Source organism: Lampetra fluviatilis, chromosome 15 (assembly GCF_964198595.1).
Source record: "Lampetra fluviatilis chromosome 15, kcLamFluv1.1, whole genome shotgun sequence".
NCBI classification, from domain to species: Eukaryota; Metazoa; Chordata; class Hyperoartia; order Petromyzontiformes; family Petromyzontidae; genus Lampetra; species Lampetra fluviatilis.
In genome coordinates this window covers 14,130,607-14,147,078 of record NC_136289.1, presented here as the reverse complement: position 1 = coordinate 14,147,078, position 16,472 = coordinate 14,130,607, and the positions used below count along the sequence as shown (strand labels likewise).

At 54.6% G+C, this 16,472-nt stretch overlaps 1 protein-coding gene across 1 annotated transcript in view; it reads left to right on the top strand.

The window, feature by feature from the left end:
* The window catches only part of LOC144936321 (uncharacterized), a 34,557-nt gene extending 27,331 nt beyond the window's left edge, over positions 1-7,226 (top strand). The window contains exons 10-18 of the mRNA XM_078863419.1: positions 60-143; positions 1,771-1,863; positions 2,218-2,331; positions 2,665-2,817; positions 3,404-3,529; positions 4,103-4,231; positions 4,407-4,483; positions 4,872-4,983; positions 5,230-7,226. Of these exons, the coding sequence (XP_078719545.1) occupies positions 60-143; positions 1,771-1,863; positions 2,218-2,331; positions 2,665-2,817; positions 3,404-3,529; positions 4,103-4,231; positions 4,407-4,483; positions 4,872-4,983; positions 5,230-5,289 (948 nt within the window). The 3' untranslated portion in view covers positions 5,290-7,226. The remainder of the gene's footprint in view (positions 1-59; positions 144-1,770; positions 1,864-2,217; positions 2,332-2,664; positions 2,818-3,403; positions 3,530-4,102; positions 4,232-4,406; positions 4,484-4,871; positions 4,984-5,229) is intronic.
* The last annotated feature ends 9,246 nt before the right edge of the window (positions 7,227-16,472 follow it).

The following is a 16,472-nucleotide window of genomic DNA, read 5'->3' as shown; positions in this document are numbered from 1 at the left end:
AACCGCACTTGCCCCAACACTCTGTTAGAGGCTATACGGGGGAATCTTTGTCTTTGCAGGAGGAGGAGAACGGAGTGGACGACGAGAATGAGGACGATGCCTTTTCCCAGGACAGCCGAGACCACCTCTCCCGTCTATCACAGGTGAGTCATCATCATGATCAACGTCATCAGCAGCCATGGTCAATCCACTGCTGGATGAAGGCCTTTCCAAGCCTCCTCCACCTGTACAACTTTGTGGCAAATTCAAAAGCGCCCTGAGAATGTGGGATTTCCGCTCGCTAGGAGATGATGAACCAGCAAGCAGCGCCTCGTTGTGGTGCATCTGAGCAGCAGGAACTCAGCACCTCTGACTTATTGTTGTGTCTTCGTTGGAGGGGTTATATCGGCAATAGTCAGGTGTAGTGCTCGGGGCAAACCCCACCGTGTGCCCCCCCCTCCCGACTCCTTCAAACTAAACCAGAAGTATTACATCTGACACCATGACATTGAAAGCGCGCCCCCACCCCCCCCCTGCCAAAAGTGCAGGGCCCGGGGCGTTCGCCCCGATTCGCCGTGTCCTGTTGGGACGGCTCTGGCGGTGAGTAGCAGCAATCGCAGTCACGGCAGCAGGATCATTATAATTATTATAATTATTATTATAATTATTATTCAGGTGCGGTCGTGTGGGCTGACCGGATCGGGCGCGTGCATCGTGCACCGCAGCCACTGCGGGGCACATTCCTCTGAATGGTTTTATTAATGCTGCTGCTGCTTCTTTAACTCCCTGGGAGGTTTGCTTTGAACGTTGTCTTAACGCCCAAGATGTCTGCGTTTCGGTAACTAAGGTGTGCAGGCGTTTGTTCATTCATTCATTCATTCGCGGATGAATTCGTGGTTTAAACGATTAATTAGTTCCTTTGTTGTTGAACGCTTTAATAATTTGTTCCGTTTGATGATTAATTCAATAATTTCATTCATTGATTAATTCGTGTCATGCTTTATTCTTCATTCATTCCCCCGTTGGATGTCTGAATCTTTATTATTTTGATGATTGACTTATTCATTCATTTTGTGATTAATTTCATGCTATGACCGATTCGTAAATTGCTTTGTTGAACGATTGAACCCTTCATTATTTTGATTATTCATTCATTTGGTTGTGAATGAAGTAACCAGTCTAATAATGTATTAATTATTTCACGATTCATTCATTCATTTTACGATTCATTCATTCAGTGAATGAAGAGGTGGGGGGGGGGGGGGTTAGGCCCTGGCCACCTTGCCTCGGTTCCCGGGACCATCCTCCCAAAGCCACTCCTCTGGGAAGATTCTTCTCAGGGATATTCGCAATCCCTGTCAGCTGCTCAACAACAACAATCATCACAATAACGACAGTAATTCACTTTGGTATGACGTTACAATAAAGCAAAAGGCAGATACAATTGTAAGTTTAATGTTGTGAGCCCGTGCACGGCACGCGGGGCAGGAGCCGTGTGGAGCAAATCCGCTTGTTCCACCACAACAAGCGCAAGCATCGGGCCATCATCAGTGGTAGACGCCCGATGGGTAACACCTCGCCGAACATCAACGTCAACAATGTACCAAACCGCGACAGCGCAGTCACAGGCAGTGTGAGCCCCTCCTCTCCTGCTCGTAGAGTGGACTAGTCCCCAGCTGTGTTGTGGAGCTCATCGCGAGTGGCAGCCCTCACCGGTGGCGCGTGGCTCCCTGTGGGTGCTTTAGTCTGACTCGATGAGCAGAGTGACACACCCCTCCCCTCCCCCCACAGCTGGAGTCGTCCCTGGAGCGATCGCACGCGCTGTTCAGCGCCGTGCTCTTGCGCCTGGAGGACACCATCATCCACTCGCAGGGCGAATGCCAGGTGCGCCTGCATCTATGAATCTTGTGCACGGGATAGGTGCACGGGTGAACGGATCGGTAGTGACTGGATTGCTGGATGGGTTGGTGGATGAATTGATTGATGGTTGGATGGATTGAGATATGGATGGGTGCATAGATGGATTGTTTGATTGATTGATGGCTGGGTAGATGTGTTGGATTGGTTGGATGAGGTGGATGCATGAACGGGTGGATTGGTCGATGTATATGGGTGAGTGAAGGGATGGATTGATGGGTGGGTGGACCATGTGGGAGAACTGTGAGTGCCACCACGTGACGTCGCTGCCCCACGTCCCGCACGCCGCTCCGAGCGCCACTCTGTGTGTCCACCCCCCAGAAAGCCGAGCGGCGCAAGGCGGAGCTGCAGGAGCAGCTGAGGAGCACGGGCGAGCAGATGGAGCAGTACTCGGAGATGGTGCTCGCTCTCTACACGGAGAACCAGCACCTCGAGGTGCCCCCCCACCCCCCACCGCCTCCCCGCGAGGAACACTCGCCTCCCCTCTACATCGCCACCAACTCATCTCTCTCTCTGTGAGCCACGTCCTCTCTCGCAGACGTCGGCGATCATGGACGTGCTGCCACTGAGCTCTGTCCGTGAGATTTACTCAACGTCTTGTTGCGTTTCTGTGTGGAGTCTGTATCTTCTCCTCCTGTCCTGCATGGGATTTTCTCCGGGTTCTCCGTTTTCCTTCCATACCCCCCCCCCAGCCCACTACAATGTGCTGCGTGTGTGCTGCGTGTGTGCCGCGTGTGTGCTGCGTGTGTGCCGTGCGCACGCGAGCAGAAGTCGCGGTGCGCGTCGCAGGCCACGCTGCGCGGGCTGCGTGCAGCGCTGGCGGAGCTGGGCTCGGGGCGGGCGCAGCACGAGCAGCTGCTGCAGCAGCGCGACGAGGAGGCGGCGAGGCTGCGCCGGCACAACGAGGCGCTGCAGCTCGAGGTGACGCACCGCGTCACACCGCGTCACACAGCGTCACACCGCGTCACACAGCGTCACACCGCGTCACACCGCGTCACACCGCGTCACACAGCATCACACCGCGTCACACGACGTCACACAGCGTCACACCACGTTACACAGCGTCACACCGCGTCACACCGCGTCACACAGCGTCACACCGCGTCACACGACGTCACACAGCTTCACACCGCGTCGCACCGCATCACACCGCGTCACACGACGTCACACCACGTCGCACAGCGTCACACCACATGGATTTGCGAATGGATTCTTCATACAATGAAGATGCATTTGGTTGGAAAAGGTGGCATCACCACCAGATTTTTTATGTTCTTGATGTTGTTGTTAATGTAATGGATGTTGTTGTTGATGTAATAGATATTGTTGTTGATGTTGGTGATGTAGTTGGTGGTGTTGTTGATGATGATGATGATGATGTTGATAATGTTGTTGTTGATGTAATCCATGTTGTTGTTGATGTTATTGATGTTGTCGATGTTGTTGATGTAAGGTTATTGTTGTCGATATTGTTGTTGTTGATTTTGTTGTTGATGTTGTGGCACAGCTGGTGGCGAGTAGAGGCTCGGGGGAGCGTGCCGCCCGCGTCTGCGTCGACGACCTGAAGCAGAAGTTCGAGCGTCTCCTGGCCCAGGCGCGCGACGACCACGACTCCGAGATCGACGGTCTCAAGGTGAGTCCGTGGCCTCAGATCATCGTCGTCTACATCGCCATCATCGTCATCGGCCGCGTGCGATCCACTGCTGGATATACGACTCCGCAGGTTGTTGTCATCTCTCACGGCCCTGCGATCTAACGATCCACGGAGCTCGTGTGTGTGTGTGTGTGCCAACGTTGAGTTGGCTCGTCGTGTTCACGCGCGCGTGTGAAATGCCGGTGTGTGAGCTACCCGGTGTGTTCGTTGGTGTACGCGAGTGTGCGTGGGGAGTGGTGGCACAGTGATCGGCGCGCCGCGATACAAACCCAGGGGCCCGAGTTCGATTCCCGCTCCCCGGCCAACACCAATGAATATTATTTGAACCGGTCCTGGGCCTCCCCTAGGTCTACTCAGCCTTAGTTTGAATACCCTGATGCAGCGTGTAAACATCAGCAATAGGGAGCCAAAGGCGTGTGGGCATGGTGCTGGCCACCGCACCCCCTCGTGCGCCGTGCTGGACCTCGCAGGTGCTGCTACTCGCGGACAGCACGTGCCCCAGCAGCCCGTGTAGGCCGTGGGGTCTGTGCGCGTGCCCTGTGCGGGGTGCAGAAGCGCCTGGGTGAGTACCAGCTGGAGGCCGGGCGGCTGGGCGAGCTGTACAGCGGCCTGCAGGAGCAGACGGGGCGCGAGCGCGAGCAGCTGGGGGAGAGCAAGACCCTGCTGGAGACTCTCAAAACGGTGAGATCCAATGGGGAGGGGGTGGGGGCAGGGGGTGGGAGGGCAGTTGCCGTCACTGCCTCCTTCTGCACAAAATGAGACCACGAAAATTGGTCATTTGCTGATATTCGAGAGGACATACATTGAATGTTTCTTTTTACATTGTGTGTGTGTGGGTGTGTGTTTGGTCTACCAGCAAAACATGGAGTTGAATCAGAAGCTGAGTCCATTGACGAGAAAGGAGTCAATCACACGGACCATCACAACCACTAAGTGAGCCCAAACACAAGTGCGCACACACAGATAAAGACCCATACACACAGATACACGCACAGATACACAACAACAACAACCGCCATTCGCCACTAAGTGGCGGTGACGTCACCACGACGCTTGTGCCAGGCCATGTGCACCTTGAGGCCACGTGAAGTGTCGAACGCCCGCTGGCAGGAGGTCACGGGGCAGACCCAGGTGCCACGGGTCGACTGACTGAGATACACACACACACAAATACACACACAACAACCAACGGCCTCCATTGGCTACCGAGTGGCTATGTGCACTGTGAGGCCACGTGAAGTGTCAAAGGCTCCCCCGTGTCTCTCCTCCCTGTCCCCCCGTGTGTCTGCGCTCCCCCGTGTCTCCCACCCTCTCTCCGCAGGCTGGAGGCGCGGTATCCGATCCTGCAGCTGCTCCCGCGCTACGAGGGGGACGGAGCCCCCCCGACGCGCTCGGTGCAAACCGTGGTGCTGGAGCGTGAGGGGCAGCGGCAGGTGACTGCGGGGGGAGGGGGGGGCTCGATCGCTCTCTAATGCACCTTTTTATCTTCCTGCTGCTGCTGCTCATCTCGAGTCGCGCCCTCCTCCCTGTCCCTTCTGGAGACGTCAGTCCCGGCCTTCCCCCTCCCGTCCCTCTCCCCTTTCCCATCCATTGCATCCTTGACTCTCCGCCGCGGATGACGGCGATTGTCGAACTCCAACAGAGCTGCGATGACGCCATCCTCCTCTGTCTGCCCGCAGTTCAAGATCCGAAGCGTGAATTCGGAGGACGCGGCCGACCTGGACATCGACCTGGTGTAGCCGCGGCCCCAACGGGGACCCGGCAAGGGGACGGGGGGACGAGGGCGCGGGATGTTTGGGGACCAAGGCAACGCGAGACACCCTGTGCCTTGATATGACCCCCCCCCTCCCTTACCGCCACTTCGTGTTGATGTTCCGTGCGGCATCGAGTGAGAGACAGGGATTGAGGGGATAGAGGGGGGACGGGGAGGGGACCCGATGGGGGGTTATAGGGAGGTATAGCCGAAGTGTGTGCGTGTCACAGTGATGGATGGCGCGTGTATCAAAGAGGGGAGCGGTGGCAAAGTGATTAGCGCACCACGCTCTAAACTCGACGGCCCGAGTTCGATTCCCCGCTCATGGCCACCAGTGACGATTATTTGAACCGGTCCTGGGCCTCCCCGAGATCGATGTGTCAATATCACCACTGGGGAGACAAAGACGGTCGGGGGAGGTGCTGGCCACCCCCTCGTGTGCCGTGCCGGCTTTCGTAGGTGCTCAGTAAAAGCACTTGCCCCAGCGGTCTGTAAAGGCTACACGGGGGATATTTGTCTTGGTATTATTTTTTTTTACGTAAAAGAGATCGAGACGGTGCGCGTGTATGTTCCGACTACTTGAGTGCCAACACCCAGTTTTATGTAAAACCCGATATCGGGCCCTCTCCTAGGTCGACTCAGCCTGAAATGAGTGTCCAGTGCTGGGGAGACGAGCAAAGAGGGCGAAGTTGGCTGCTGACCACGCCGGCCATCAATAGGCGCTCGCTAACGGCGGCCGCTGCGATTGTGTAACGCGAGGCTGGGGGGGGGAATGTCCTGACAGGTGTGCGCTTGACACGGGTAAAGTAGACGCGGTGCCTCGTGCCTCTGCTTGCAAGAGAATAAGTTTGCCCCCCGGGTGCAATCCTGGGCGAATTCCCGAGCGAGGCGGAGGTCGCATCGCGACAGAGTTCAAAGGAAGAAAGACAAAGATTCCCGGGTAGCTTTCACAGACCGTTGAGGCAAGTGATGGTAGCGTGCACGTATGAAGGCCGGGAGGGCACACGAGGGGGTGGATGGCCAGCGTGGACCACGCCCGGCCTTTAAAAAGAACACACACCCATACACACAAAGACAAATATCCCCCATATAGCCTTTAACAGACTGTTGGAGCAAGTGCTGTTAGCAAGGACTTAACAACACACACACACCATCACACTCTCAACCACGCACACGATCTCGACCACTCACAGGCACAAAACCACACTATACACGGACACAGTTACAGTCATCCATACACACACAATCACACACAAGCACGCACACGCTTAACCACACACTCAACCACACACCAAACAGTACGCAACCGCGAACACTGAACATTGTTCATATGTAAAAATAAAAAAATCACGTGTCCACGTTTTCTTTTCATGCACAGGTGCATGAGCACGTGTTCATCCAGAAGTAGATAGACAATGGCTGATGATCGATAAATATACATGCTGATGATGATATATTATGATGACTTATGATGATGATGATGCTTTGGCATCTCTCCTATCAGGTTTACCAACGGCTCTCCCACGCTCTTATTGTAATCTCTCTGTATGTATTTATTTGATTGCAATTGTATCGATAGATTCGACTTGATCGACGGGTGGCACGGGCTGGCCAATTGGCGCTGCGGCGCGAGCTTCCCTCATTGCGCGGGGGGGCGCGCGCACGTGGAGGGATGGGGTCCACACGAGTTCCCAATAACCAGGGCGGCCCTCCTGTGGGCACGGGAGTCACGGGCTCGGCTCTCCGCGTCGGAGCTTGCTACTGGGGCTTTTCACTGCTGCAAGTAGACATTGTAGAATGTACTGACTGCTCTTCATACTGGATTTTTTTTAAGTTTGGCTGGCTGGCGAGCGGGGTGGAGGGACTGGCGGTCAAGTCCAAAGTGACGTGCGCTTTGCTCTTAGAAATAAAAAAAATGATTATCGGGCGAAACCCGTGTCTCTGTCTCTCTCTCTCTCTGGCGTGCGCAAGTTGAGACGTGTGTGGTGTGAGAGCCAGTGTGTCCGTGTATGTGTGTATTTTGTAACTGCCTGTGATCTATGGGGAGCGGTGGTGAAGTGGTGAGCGCGCTGTGCTACGAAGCCGGTGATCCGACCAATCATAGTGGCGATTATTTGAACCTGTCCTGGGCCTCTTTCTAGGTTGGCACAGCCTTAAATGAGTACTTTGTGCGGTGTGTGAATTAAACATAAGCCCTGGGGAGAAATAAAGTCGACCGGGCGTAGTGCTGGCCACATCACGCCCTCGTGTACCGTACCGGCCTTCATGCGTGCTCGCTAACAGCACTTGCCCCCAACAAACTGTTTCGGCTATACGGGGCACCTTGTAGGAATGCTAGCGTAACGGCACGGTTGTACGCCTCCATAGCGGGGTGGAATCTGTGTGAGATGAGTTTATGTGGGCTGCCCGCGTGTGTGTGAGATAGCCTTGGACACTGCACGTGGCCTCAAAGTGCACCTAGCCTGGCACATGCGCAGTAGTGACGTCACCGTCACTTAGTGGGGAATGGCGCGTATTGGAATTGGTGTGATCCTTAAGAGGTGCTCGCTAACAGCACTTGCCCCAAAAGTCGGTTAAGGCTATACGGGGGATCTTTGTGTGAGCCAGGACCAGAGTTTCCAGCTCCACGGCTTCAGCAAGTCGCGAGAGAAACCTCAACAAGACGCAAAGTGACGCTATTTTGACTAAAGAAAGTCGCCGGATACTTGACGCCAAATATTCCACTTCAGCAGCAAAGTCTCAAGAAGAGAGATCACCAGACGTCGTTGGTCTACGAAGTCTTGGACTTGACGAACACGGAGAGAGGCGTGCACCGGATATTCGTGTTGATTTTGGAAACTGTTTGAGAGATGGTTCGGGGAAGGCCTCCGTCCTCCAGCAGTGGATAAACCATGGCTCATGATGTTGATGAGTCGGTTGAAAGCTGACTCACCATCGTGCGGACGTAGGGACTCTACGTGCATGGCTTTGGAAGGTGATGGCAGTGAACGATACACGCGTCTCGAGTACTCGCCGCCGAACCACAGACGCAAAGTTCGAGCCCCGATCCACGGCGCCTTCTCACAGTTATTGCGAGAAAAAATATAATTAAAATAATAACCGCGCGCGCTAATGGGGAATCGAACCCGGGCGGAAAACACGACAATCTTCCATGAGAGCACGACACGAGCTGCGCGTGCTCATCACAGCTTCGAGCGTGCAGAGCCCACGCACGTGAACGCGATGACGTGCTCCGAAGAAGGTCCATTGCCCGAAACGACACCTGTTATCTCGCGCTCCTTATAAGGCCACAGTGTGTTCCATGTGAGTGGTGGCTCATTCCGTGCCGGCTCTCCACTCCCAGCTGCTCCCACCATCCGCAGCTCCCCCACATCAAAGTTCCCCCCTCCCTCTCACCCGCTCTCCCGTGCCCCGAATCCAAACGGTGTATTCCGAGTTCCACGGGTGCGGCTGTGGAGGAGAGAGGCGGCGAGTCGCCATCTCGTGGGTTCTCCCGGAACAACTGTTGCGGGTGGCCTCCCAACAGGTACCGAGGTGCGATTCAATCACTCCCAGTGCAGAGCGACTCTCAAGTTCAACATCATCCACCCTCCTCCTTCTCACCCTCCTCCTTCTCACCCTCCTCCTCCTACTATCACGCGCTGGAACTCATCATCGCCAGTGTGGCGCAGCCATGGAGTGTGCAGGCTCTGCAACTGCACGAGTCCCATGGGTCGGATGGAACCCAGGCGCCTTGGCGAGGATGACGAGGATGGGGACATTGGCCTGTGGCCCCCAGTTAGCTCCCCGCGCCAGCTCCCATGCCACCCACGACGACAGCGCAGCTCCTCATCGTCATCGTCATGGAATCGTTTTCATTGCCGCAAACCGCCCCCCCCACCCCCTTAACGATTGGGGAGGGGAGTCGTGGGGGGGTAGGACACATTTGCATAGCCCAGCCCTTGGTTACTAAGAGGCCCAGCTCCTCTCTGTTGGGTCCAGAGTCAGAATCGGTCCTGGGCCTCCCCTAGCTCGACTCAGCCTCAAAATGAGTACCTGGTGAGATGTGTGAACATCGCCACTGGGGAGATAAAGACGAGCGGGCGTGGTGCTGGCCACGAACCCCTTCGTGTGCCGTGCCGGCCTTCATAGGTGCTCGCGAACAGCGCTTGCCCCAACAGTCTGTTACAGGCTATACGGGGATCTTTGTCTTTGTTGCCAAAGGGGCAATGGTGGTGCAGGGCCCCACTCCCCACTCCCACATTGCCCGCCCCATCCGCTGGTGCCCGCCTGGTGGCGCTCCAAGCACGTGGTGAGAATTTTACTCGACGTGATTCTGTTCAAAGACTCGAATAATTTTGACAATAAAAACCACTATTTATTTTATTATTACACGCTTTTATTTAACTCACTCTGTCTGTTGTTGTCGTTGTCGTTGTTGTATCCTCAAATCTTGTAACTCAATTTTAACCCACTTCCCAATGTGGTATCGACTGCAAACTTGGTATACTTATGTCATACTGATGTTAATACTATATTCGATCGTAAAAACATTTTTACTTTTTTATTTTATTTTACCAGATGAGGCCCACTGCGCTATGCAGCTCTTTTCACAAGCGACCTGGCCACAAATGATAAGCTCAACGAAATGGCTCATCGTGTGGAAATGTATTTCAGACAAAATACTCCGAATGCGTGGTGTTGATTTCTAAATGTGAAGGGAAAAAATTGAGGGGCTGGAGAAAAGTCCACGCGACCACGGGGAGATAGACACGCAAACTCCAAATAAACAGCAGCAGGCGTCAGGGTCGGGTTTGAACCCAGGTGAGGTCGTTAACATATCGCCCACCGCGGCGCCCAGCTGACCCAGGAAAGCCTCGCAGAGTCTCTTCTTTCACGAGGGTCCTGGCCAAGCTTTGGCAGTGGGCGAAGCGATGCTTGCAGTGTGCCTATCCACATGAGGATGCGAATATCGCCCCTTCCAGCCGTGACGACGTCTCGTGCCCAAGGCCCCCAACTCCTCTTAGTAGTGCGAATCGCGTCTGGAACTTGACACTGCGACCAGTGGCGTGGGGCAGGCAGGGGGTGCCTTTCCCCCACCCCCGTGGCCAAACGTACGAGTTGGGGGCCCCCTTGACAACCACTACCATGAGATTTGTTTTCAACAGCAGTGTATGGGAACAGACAACTTATTTCGTGAAGCCGGAGCGCCCCTACAACGTGAAATGTTCGAGGCCGTGAGCGTAACGACGATGTGACGAGGCAAGAGGAGCCGCGATGTCTCACAGCCTCGAGGTGCCACCGTGCGAGACGCATCAAACATTGGGGCCCCTCCTGACCCATTGCCGCAACCCCTGAGCCGACGGTGTCGTTACGACGACGCCACTGACTGTGAAGGGCCGATGTAAATCGTGATGATGTCCCGCAAGGACTAGACAGCTGAAATGTGGCACGAATATACAGAGTCGAATTCTTAAGTTTTTTCGGTAAAGTCACGTAGGTAAAAAATTAAAATTAATAAAAGTAAAATAAAAATAAAATAAAAATCACGACGTTTCGGACGCAACACAAGCTTCCGTCTTCAGGTGGAACCGTCACAGCACGACTGAAGACGGAAGCTTGTATTGCCTCCGAAACGTCGTGATTTTTATTTTATTTTTATTTTACTTTTATTAATTTTAATTTTTTACTTACGTGACTTTACCGATAAAACCTAAGAATATGAATCCTTGCAGTCACGAAAGCTTCAAATCTAGATTTAATACAGAGTCGAGTCTCACGACTGTAACTGGAAGAAGGAGAAAAACCCAACAACACTTCCCGAATTATATCTCCAAAAATGCGGGCGCTGAGGTTGTGATAGGTGCCGTCACGCGGCAGGGCAGGCGGACACAGCTGCAACCAGAGGTCGACATTGCTCGCGTTCAACACAGACGAAGACTCCCCCCCCCCCCCCCAGTGTCGCCTCTAACAGGCTGCTGGAGCAAGTGCCGTGGGAGGGTGACACTACGAAGACGAGCTCAGCCCACGGGTGACCAACGGCCACGCTCGGCCGCCTTTGTCTCCCCTGGTGCGACGCGTGACACTCACCCATCCCCAGCGCCCGCCCGGCAGCATCAGTGGACGGGGTGGTGGAGTGTGACGTTGAAGCCGATAGAAAGTGAGTTGGAGTTACTAATGGCCGGTGAGAGGGGTGAGGAGAAATAGTGAGTGGGGTTGCAGTGGCGAGTGAGAGATGGTGAGTGAGGTGATGGTGAGTGAGGTGATGGTGAGTGAGGTGGTAGTGATGGTGAGTGAGGTGGTGGTGATGGTGAGTGAGGTGATGGTGATGGTGAGTGAGGTGATGGTGAGTGAGGTGATAGTGATGGTGAGTGAGGTGGTGGTGATGGTGAGTGAGGTGGTGGTGATGGTGAGTGAGGTGATGGTGAGTGAGGTGATAGTGATGGTGAGTGAGGTGATAGTGATGGTGAGTGAGGTGATAGTGATGGTGAGTGAGGTGGTGGTGATGGTGAGTGAGGTGGTGCTGATGGTGAGTGAGGTGGTGGTGATGGTGAGTGAGGTGATGGTGATGGTGAGTGAGGTGATGGTGAGTGAGGTGATGGTGATGGTGAGTGAGGTGATGGTGAGTGAGGTGATAGTGATGGTGAGTGAGGTGATAGTGATGGTGAGTGAGGTGGTGGTGATGGTGAGTGAGGTGATAGTGATGGTGAGTGAGGTGGTGGTGATGGTGAGTGAGGTGGTGGTGATGGTGAGTGAGGTGATGGTGATGGTGAGTAAGGTGATGGTGAGTGAGGTGGTGGTGATGGTGAGTGAGGTGATGGTGATGGTGAGTGAGGTGATGGTGAGTGAGGTGATAGTGATGGTGAGTGAGGTGATAGTCATGGTGAGTGAGGTGGTGGTGATGGTGAGTGAGGTGGTGGTGATAGTGAGTGAGGTGGTGATAACGGCGAGGGTGGCGGCTAGCACGCTATACTACGAACCTGGCCACCAAAGTTCGATTCCTGCTCATGGCCGCAACCAGTGATGATTATCTCAACCGGTCCTGGGCCCTCCCTAGGTCGCCTCAGCCTCAAATGAGTACCTGGCGCGGTGCGTAAACATCGCCACTGGGGAGACAAAGGCGGCCGGGCATGTTGCTAGCCACCCACCTACCCCCTCTGGCGTCGTGCCGACGTTCATAACGGCAGAGTGAAAGAGGCGGTGAGAGGTGGTGAGTGAGTGAGGTCGTGATAGAGACGATCCATGGGGGTGGTGAGTGGTCTTGGTGAGTGTGAGCGAGTCGCGACCACTCGCGCCTCTCGGCTCCAATTACAACCCCCACCCCTCACTCGCGGCAGCTTCCAAATCCCCCCCCCCCCCGCGTCCCCCCCCCCCCCCCCTTGGCTGTGCCAGCTGCGAATGACTGCGGAACTTCCGCGGATTTCTGTCGACCCTCGCCTGTGAATCCGCGGGTGTGTCAGGCGCACAGAGGCCACGGTGGCGAGACGCAGTCTCACCGCCTGCCTCTCACCCCCCCCACACACACCGCAAAGACCCCCCCCCGCCCCTCCAGCCCCCCCCCCGCCCCTTCCCCCCCGCCCCTCCCCCCGGGATAGCGTTTTCAACAGAGCGCTGGGCGCAAGCGGTGTTAGCGAGCACCTATTAAGGGCACACGAGAGTGGGCCGTGCGGCTCTCTCACGATGATTTTACACACCGCGTACCAGGTACTCACTTAAGGCTGAGTCGACCTAGAGGGGGGAGGCTAAGGGACGGCTCAGATATTCACTGTTCAAATGGGAATCGAACTCGGGAGGGTGCCGGGTTCGTAGCGCAGTGCGCTCACCCCTGCGCCACCCGTACCCACGCGCGTGTGGCGTCGTGATGTCTTGGGGAGCGGTGGAGCAGCGGTTAGCACGCTGCGCTACGAACCCGGCGACCCTTAAATGAATACCCGGTGCGGAGTGTAAAACATCACCACTGGGGAGACAAAGGCGGCCGTGATCGGTGTTGGTCGCCCACCCCCTCCGTGTGCCGTGCCGGCCTTGATAGGTGCTCGCTAACAGAACTTGTGCCAAAAAGTCTGTTGAGGCTCTACGGGGGATCTTTGTATTGTGTGCACCTAGCCTGGCACAGGCGCCGTGCTGATGTCACCGCCCCTTCGCGGCTAATGGCGCTTGTTGTTATCGTGCCTGAGTGTTATCGCTCTGCGCGTTATGCAACGCGCCGTTCGTTGCAGATGTTCACGGTTCGAATCTAGCGGCCACCCCGATTACCATTGGAGGCGATTCAACCGTAGAAAAATAAACCACACAAAATGCCACTCGGACTCCACGCAGCCAGCGGACTGTCAGCATCCCGTGATGTCATTCGCAAGAATGGGCCGCTGTGGCCCGGCGTCGTGGGCCCACATTTTGCCAAATTTGAAGAGGAGAAGAAAAACCAAAATCCACCTGCAAAAATGACAGCCTCGTTCTTGTACAGAGCGATCACCATCGCCCCCCGCCCCTATCGCGAAGCCCTGGCTGGCAGAACCCTCCTAACAAGATGATCGTGAGACTCAGCGAGAAATTCCCGGGCAAGCAAGCGAAGTGATAATAATAATCACGTGTGTGTTATTACAGCACTTGGCTCAGCAACGCATGCATGCTATGTGGGGGATCTTTGTCTTTGGTGTGTATGTCAGTACATCCAGAAATACCGTCGCAAGCGCTACGGTGATGTCACCACCACAGAGTGGCAAATCGCGTTGTTGTTGTTGTTTGTGTGTGCGTGTGTATCTACATGTGTACATTGGGGACCGGTAGTGTAGCGGTGAGCGCACTGCACGACGAACCTCGCATCCGGGTTCGATTCTCACTCACAACCAACATGGGTGACAAATATGTGCACCGCCCCTGTGTCGACTCAGCCTGGTTGCGGTGCGTTAACATCAGCGCTGGGGAGACAAAGGCGTCCGGGAATGGTGTTGGCCACCCACGCACTCGTGTGCCGTGTCGGCCTTCATAGGTGCTGCTCGCTAACAGCACTTGCCCCAACAGTCTGTTAAGACTACACGAGGGGGGGAGGTCTTCGTCTGCGTGTGGGATGTGTGGGTGTCTGAGAATGCCTCGCCAGACAACCCCCACTCCCACCGCCGTCGCAGCGCCAGGCGGTAACGCTGCGGTTTGTTGTGAGTAATTCCGCGACGAGAGAGAGGGGGAGAAAGGCCGACGTTCGTCAGATGTCTACCCCCACGGCGCGCTCACTTCCACCACCGTTCCAGATGGGGTGGAGGGGGGGCGCGCTCTCGTCTGGTTAAGAGGGCATCGGCGCATCCGCACGACAAGAAGGTCCCTTAATCCCCTGCACATAAAACTTAATTACCCAAGGACCATGACAACGGACATGCTTATATATAGAATCTAAATAAGCGTGGTCCTGGACACCCCAAGGGGAGAGGTGTTCAATGGTGCCCCCTGGCCAAACCCCGTTTGGTGGAACCAGGGGACTGACCCCCACCCGCTCCGCCTACCACCTTGGGGAACCTCCACCTGCAACAGGGTATGGCCACGAGCATTCGCTGGGGAGGAGAACAGAGAGTGCCCTTCCTCTGTCGGGAGTTGGACCGTGACCACCTGGACCTTAGAGGAATGCAAGATGTCGGGTGGACTGGTTGTGGTTCCAGTTACCATGGTGGGGTGGAAGACTCAGTTATCCAGTCAGTCTTCTGCTCGGGGAAGGATAGCGTCACACAAGAGGGAGTGGATTTTCTTCTGAATAAATTAATTAAGGAGGCGGGGCAGCGTGGCGGCGAGCTGGTGTGGGTAAGTCCAAGCAAAGGTTGCCACGGTGGCGAGATGTTAATGACCTCACCTGGTTTACAGGCGGTTTGATCGCGACTCTGACGCATGTATATTTTGAGTTTGCACGCTTTCCCCGTGGTCGCGTGGATTTTTCTCAAGATCCTCCGGTTTTTCCCTCCACATTTAGAAACATGCGTTTAAAGTATTTGGTTGCTATACATTTCCACGTGATAAGCCACTTCGTTGAGCTATCATTTGTGGCCAGGTCACTTCTGCCAAAGAGCCACAGATCTCAGTGGGCCTTATCTGATAAAATTTAAAATTAGTTAGTTTATATGTTTTGTTTCATTGTGGGCTCGTCTCCCCATCACCAACAAGCGAGGAATGAATCTGAACGTCCGTGGAGGGGATGGAAGCAAGGCTGATGAGTCAGATGCCTTCTATCAACATGCATTTTAGTTGTCGGCTAAAGTGGCCCCTCGGGACAGATTCATCGCATTGGGTGACGTTAATGCCCCAGTGGGTCATGACGCAGACGCCTGAGCCGAAGTGATTGGAAGGCATGGGCCAGATCACGGGTTTCTAATCACCAACAAGCTTTTCCGGCATCGGACTGAAAGCAATGTCAGATAGAGGTCTACAGTGCGGCCCAAAGGTCAGGACACGTAGGTTAATTCCGTTTATATTATTTGGGTCTTTCGGTAAAGTCACGTAGATAGTTTCAAAGAAAATAACAAAAAATAACAAAAAACCATGACGTTTGGGCCACCCTATAAGTAAGTTTTAGAGAGCACGCAAATGTCTGCGCCGTCCTCATCGAACGTTCGCTGACTGTTTGTCACTCACTGCTGGATGAAGGCCCCCACCCCCCGCTACCCCCCCCCCGCAGCCAGCCACGCTACTTCTCACGGTTCTTCCGATGGCGTGCACGCGAGCGGATTTCACCGCTCCGTCTTTCCCCGGTGGACGTCCTCTGAGGGTCCATTTCCTCCATGTCATCATCACGATCCATGGGCAGCCTTGCCCCGTAGGTGTCCACTGCACATTTCACGTTTTGTGTCCACTTCCATGTCTCGTGCCAATATGCTTCGAGTGGTTGGCGACATCTTTCTGGCTCCAATCTCTTCTTGATGTCGTCGTCAAGACATTCTCGGTGAGCTCTTCCTCTCTTTCCATTCCCTTCGATTTTTTCCGAACAACAACAGCAACACACTTTTAACTTCCCTGTTGTTGTCCATCCTATATGTGTGTCTAAATAGTGCCAGTATCCTTCTCATAACTGCCCGCATCATCAGACCTTCTTCTATGTGCAAACTTTTTCTTCCTCCATGTAACTAAAGTTTAAACAACTAATATTGCAATAATATGCTTCATTTGTTTTGATAGTATATACAGGGTGCTTCAAGAAAAATGTGAACGCTTCTGAGA